Genomic DNA, 6,235 nt, shown 5'->3' on the forward strand with positions numbered 1-6,235 from the left:
CCCTACAGTTTATCAACGAGGACGTCAATTCCCTTTGCTCTCCGAGTATTAACTGTGCTGAAGTTAGAATTGCAGATCTCGAGACATTTTGTCTGCTCAAGTGTTGAGGTCAAAGTACTCTTCAATTTTATCTAAGGAGTATAACACAACCATTTCAAGTATTGGCCTTATTATTTTGTTTCCTAGAAGAAGGATCGGGCTCATTGAGAAGTAGTTTTGGTAATACTAAGTATATGCTCTAGAAAGTATTTTAGGAAAATATTTCCATCCTGGATTTGCACTGCTTATTATGTGCCATGTGTATTGTGGATTCATATTGGAACCATTTCGTGCTTATATAGTCGTTGATCAATTGTTGTGTCTCAAACTATTCTATTTTATGTTCTCCTGCCCATTATGAATACCTTCATATCTGTAATGCCATGCAGGCTGCATCAGATCGCCTTGAAGCTCTTGAGAGCGATAATGCTGGGGTTGAGGTGGTAGATCATCAGCCTGTTCGCTTGCTCGTATACGATCGTGGATTATAAGCTGGAACAGTATTTTTCTCTCACACCAAACCAGCCAGCAGTAAATAATCCACGATCGTTTACGACGAAACGAACAGGCTGCATAATGATGATGAGTATGGGTCCACAGATGAGGACGACCCTGGTCAGTTTCTTTCTCATTTATTATCCTGATAGTAATGCCATGATGTGAGAAAGGATAAGGTGGATACAGTATGTACAAACTCAATAACAATAAGGTTACTCTTAGCAAACAGCAAACACTGAAACACAGATTTCTTATATATGACATTTGATATTGCTTGTAGTATCATTTTGCAGAATAAGAAACATTCTTTATTTCTTGCCATTGCAAAGGATTCAAAAGTAAGATTAAACTATCCTTGAAAGAAAATATTTTAAGCATGTGCTCGCTTCTAACACATTTGGCATGAACAATAATGCAAATTATTCATAAGGTGACTGTATTATTAGCATTTGGAGTTCCCCTAAAGCCAGTAGTTTATATACCTTTGAACTCCACATGCTAGAGCTTGTAAACTGCAAAGATTCCTGGGTTTACAATTTCTTTAAAGCTGTGTTTGTGTTATATACTTATATAGGCTTTTTGGGTTGTGGATGTCCATTCAACTGAATTGATGTACCACTGATAGCTTTAGTTCCATGATGTAGGTCATTTTTTAGTTTCTGCTTTCCTTTGTACAGTTCTCATGCAAAAAAAAGCAGTCCAAGATTATGAAACACAAGACAAGGCAAGGGAAAGCTTTGGAGAAGAGGGCAGCAAGATCATTCATGGATGTATTACAAGAAGTAAGCAACCTTGAGCTATAAGTTTCTTTCTTGTCATGTTTATATGGTCAGTACAGTACTGGAAAGATTTTCACTCTGGAACTGTGACAGGCAAATCTGGAATCCCTGCCTCATATCCCAACATACTTGAGAGCTGCTGTGGGTCCACCCAGCACTTCATCCCGACGGCACTACTGCTCGGTTTGTGGTAGTTCTGCAAACTACACATGTGTGAGGTGTGGAAGAAGGTTCTGTTCTTGCCGCTGCCAAGTCATACACAATGATACGTGCTGCCTGAAATTTGTGGCTTGATCAACTGGATATACAAGCTACATTTAATGTATGTCCATTGTCCACTCCCTAACGATTGCTAATCTGTGGTTTGATCAGTAGGATATGATTGTTGTGTATGTTTTATACTTTGTAGGATGGAGTAGCTAAGTGGCAGGAAACTGTTTTTTCTTAGGTATGTACTGCAGTTGAAATTGCTAGGTAGATCTCTTGTAGTCTAGCCATTTTTTCGTCAGAAATGTTATGTGAGTAGCTGCATTTACGCTGTGGTAGGTTTCACTTTCTTCTGCACCCTGTAATGCTTTGCTGTTGATTTGAAAATGCAGAACTTTTACTGCAAGTAGGTTTCTGTTTCAATTTACATAACAATGGAAATTCCTCTGTATGAGGCAAGGAAGTCTCATCATACACATTATACTCTGAAGAATCAGGATACACCTTATGTCTCTGTTCACTGTTATTATCTGCTACTCGAAACTTCAATGACTGGCAGTGCATCTAATAACAAGACAATATTTGGTATTCTTTGACAGCAAGTATGTCAAGTAACTCAGCTGTCAACACCAAATGATGTGGGACCTGCTACTGCTGTAGAACGAGAATAATCCTTCTTTATCTTGTTCAGTGTCACAACCACATCACTCATTGTCACCCTTTCGTCAGGTATGTCACGCAAGCATAGTAAACCCAGTTCAAACATTGACTCAAGGAAGTTATCCGTGCAACTAATTGAAGGGTCTTGAAGTAAACGTTCATCCACAACATCGATAAGTTTTCTTGGAAATGCTTGATTGACCCACATCTTGAGGCTTAGTTGTCCGCCAAACATTGGATCCGTTGGCTTCTTTCCTGTAAGTATTTCAAGAAGCATGATCCCATAGCTGAAGACGTCACTCTTTCTTGATGCTTTTCCACTGGATCCATACTCTATTAAAAAAATATTTACAAGCAGGAGTATTAAGTACAACAATACATGTATTATCATGATAAAGAACAAGAATAGTGTGACTGGGGGTACCTGGTGCCATATACCCTATTGTTCCTGGCATGCTCACAGAAACCGCAGAGTTATCATCACCATATAATAGCTTTGCAATGCCGAAGTCTGCCACATGTGCGGTCATGTTTTCATCAAAGAGAACATTGCTTGGCTTTAAGTCACAGTGCAGGACTACCTCACAGTGCTGATAATGCAGATACTCCATTGCTTTTGACACATCCAGCAGAATTTCTATCCTCTCCAGGATTCCTAAACATGGCCTATTTTCACTGTGCAAACATGTTTCCAAGCTACCATTAGGCATGTACTGCAAAACCAATGCTTTGAAGTCCATGTTTGAACAGGTGTTTAGTATCCTTATCAAATTACGGTGTCGAGCCATGCGCAGCACACCACACTCTGCTTCAAAGCTTCTAGTGGCTTGTTCCAGCTGCATGTTTAAAACTTTTATTGCAACCACCATGCCATCAATTAGTTGTCCCTTGTAAACTTTCCCAAAGCTTCCAGCACCTAGCAGGTTGCTTTCACTGAAATTCTCAGTGGCCCGAACAATTTCATGGTATGATACTAACCTATAGTTGGTCAAGTCAACTATTCCAGCAGAAACCACCATCTCTTGCTTCTTCAATTTCTTCCTGATTAACACATATAGGCAGGAAACTAGAGCTCCAACTATTATGGTGCTAGCAAGGATTGATGATATTAGGATTCGTCGTCCATTATTACTTGAGTGATAGTTACTTTGGCATGGCAGAAATCCTAAACGGGAGACACCACAAAGAGCTGAGTTCCCTATCAAAGACTGAAGGGTAATGTTTGCAAAGACACCTCCTTCTGGTATCTGACCATGCAGCTTGTTGAAGGACAGATTCAAGATGGCGAGTTCTGTCAATTTGGCCAAGTACCCTGGGATTGTACCAGATAGATCATTGTATGATAGGTCCAATGATTTCAAACTCCTAAGGTTGCCATAAGAGTCTGGAACTGAATCGTTGAATGAGTTGTGTGACAGGTTTAAGTTGGTTAGTGTCTGCAGTTGTCCAAAGGAACCAGGAAGGCTACCAACGAAGATGTTGCTAGAGAGATCAATGATGGAAATTTGTTTCAAGGAACCTATTTGAACTGGCAATGCACCATTCAGTGAATTCTGATACAGGTCAAGTTGCACGAGACTGTCAAGGTGGAATAAGCTTGCTGGTATAGTTGATGATAACTGGTTTTGAGATAGATCCAAGTATATTAACTTGGAGAGGTTGCCTATCTGATCTGGTATAGAGCCAGACAGTTTATTGTCATGGAGGACAAGTTGTTCTAAGCTCCCTAGCACACAAAGCTGTTTCGGGATGGGTCCAGACAAGCGGTTGCCATAGAGGTACATATTAATGAGCTTGTTCATCATCATGATTGATTTTGGAATTGAGCTACTCAGATGGTTTTCAGATAAGTCTATCCAATTCAGACTGCTTATATTTGACATGGTAGCAGGGAGTTCACCAGTTAGATTGTTTCTATCTGCAAAGAAAAATGACAATTGACTGGAGAGATTTCCAATATAGTCAGGGATTCTTCCAGTGAAATGATTTAACCCAACATCAAGGCGTAGGAGTTGTCTACAATTCGAAAGACTAGCCAGGAAGTTTAGATTCCCTTCAAGATAGTTCCCATAAAGAACAACAGACACAAGACTCCCCATGCTACCAAGTGTCATTGGTAGAAAACCACTCAAGCGATTTGCACCTAACTGTATATAAGATAACTCAGACAAGTTACTAGCAAATGACGGGAATGGTCCCGTCAGTTGATTATGAGAGAGCGCCAATACCATGAGCTGACTTAGTTGCCCAAATTCAGGTGGAATCTCTCCTGTCAAATTGCCAAATGACAGATCTAGAATGACGAGATTGGTAAGATTGCTCAGAACAGGTGGGATTGGGCCATTGAGGTTATTGCCACCTAACTCTATATCTGCGAGCTCTGGCAGGTTGGCCAACCAAGTAGGCACTGGTCCGTCAAAGGAATTATCTGCCAAAGAAAGTACTTGGAGGTATTGGCATTCAGAGAGCCCTTGTGGAAGCTTACCTGTGAAACTGTTCAACTGGAGGGCGATAATTTGAAGCATGGGGAGGCTAAAGCTTTTGTTGCCAGGGATAGGACCTTCCAAATTGTAGTTGCCCCCAAGATACAGCTCCTGAAGAGTAGACATATTGAAGATGGCTTGGGGCACCATACCTGAGAGTTGGTTGGCCTGCAAGCCAAGAGCTTGGAGCATGGGCAGGGATCCAATACTGTGTGGTATCGTCCCAGACAAGCTGTTATTGTCAAGGTTGAGGTATGACAACCACGGTGTGCTGTTGAATAAGCTTTCTGGTATTGAACCACTCAAGAAATTCTTTTGAAAGTTCATGTACCTAAGGTTGTGCAAACCGTGTAATTCTTCCGGGATTGTCCCTGAGATGCTGTTGTTATATAGCTCAAGAACATGGAGGCTGGTGAGGTTCCCCATGGCAGAGGGGAGGGCTCCTGATAGAGTGTTGTAGCTAAGGTCTAGAGACCTAAGCCGATGTAGCCTCCCAATATCAGATGGGATGGAGCCTGTAAGGCCTGTGTTTGTTAGGTTGAGGACAGCCAGGAAAGAGAGGTTACCGAGGTGTGGAGTGACCTCGCCTTGGAGAGGTATCTCAGGCAGCTCCAGGGCGACGACGCGTTGCCGGTGGCGGCGGCTGCAGGAGACGCCAAGCCATTGGCAGAAGGAGGTTTTGGCTGTCCAGTTGCTGTCGAGGATGCCGAGTGGATCTGAGAACTGGACCTTGAAGGCAAGTAGGGTGGAGAGATCGGTGGCGCTGCCAGTACCATTGGTAGAGAAAGCAGAAGCTACGACAGACAGCTGCTGCAGATGGAATATTGGGAGTGCTGTGACAACAATGATGAGAATGCATGGGATTGAAAGGAGCGCCATTTGCTGGATGCTACAGCAGCAGGTGTGTGGCCGGAGTTATCAAATGAAGTGATACAATGCCAAAGCACATATAGGACTAGGAGTATATGCATATAAAGAGAGAGGGAGAGAGATAAGGCAAGGGGGTGTGAGCCGAGCAATTAGCAGAGCAAGCCAAACTTCAGACGAGGCAAGGCTGCTGCTTCTTGCTCTTGCATGATATAGATAGATAGATGGGGATTTATCGACTCACACGTACATGGCAACAATGAGACTCAGAGAACTCGGTTTGGCTCTGTCAAGTAGCAACGTACGATCCATTGAACTCGATCGGTTCAATACTCTACTAGCTAGGAGAAGTAGTAGGGGAGGGTGGGAGAGACCTGCAACTGGGTCAAGCGCTGTACTCTACTCAGTTTAGTCCAACACAGGCTGGATGACGGCTACGGTTGCCGACCTCTGCTGGAACTTTGCCCGGAACAAGAATTGATTATGGAGACTTACACCACATACCTGCTGAAAGGATCAAGATGCCCAAGAGGGAGAGTTTGAATTGGGCTAATTCGAAATTCTCTTGCAATAAACAAATCCTACGGATAGCCCAATTAACCCCTTGTGCCTAGAAAAGTGTTTCTATTAAACTAATGCACAATGAACTCGCAACCTATGTTCCAAACTTACCCTAGCAAGCAATTCTATGGATGTAAAACA

General features: G+C 42.4%; 1 protein-coding gene across 1 annotated transcript; it reads right to left on the reverse strand.

Moving 5' to 3' along the window:
* Positions 1 to 1,614: 1,614 nt before the first annotated feature.
* LOC136508809 (probable LRR receptor-like serine/threonine-protein kinase At3g47570) lies at positions 1,615 to 5,918 on the reverse strand. Its single transcript, XM_066503586.1, has 2 exons — positions 2,608 to 5,918; positions 1,615 to 2,516 (listed from the first exon to the last, which is right to left on the reverse strand). Exons 1-2 carry the CDS (start codon positions 5,543 to 5,545, stop codon positions 2,140 to 2,142), a joined length of 3,315 nt encoding a protein of 1,104 aa, XP_066359683.1. The 5' UTR covers positions 5,546 to 5,918; the 3' UTR covers positions 1,615 to 2,139.
* Between the last annotated feature and the right edge of the window lie 317 nt (positions 5,919 to 6,235).

The sequence above is a fragment of the Miscanthus floridulus genome, chromosome 15, assembly GCF_019320115.1.
Source record: "Miscanthus floridulus cultivar M001 chromosome 15, ASM1932011v1, whole genome shotgun sequence".
NCBI lineage: Eukaryota > Viridiplantae > Streptophyta > Magnoliopsida > Poales > Poaceae > Miscanthus > Miscanthus floridulus.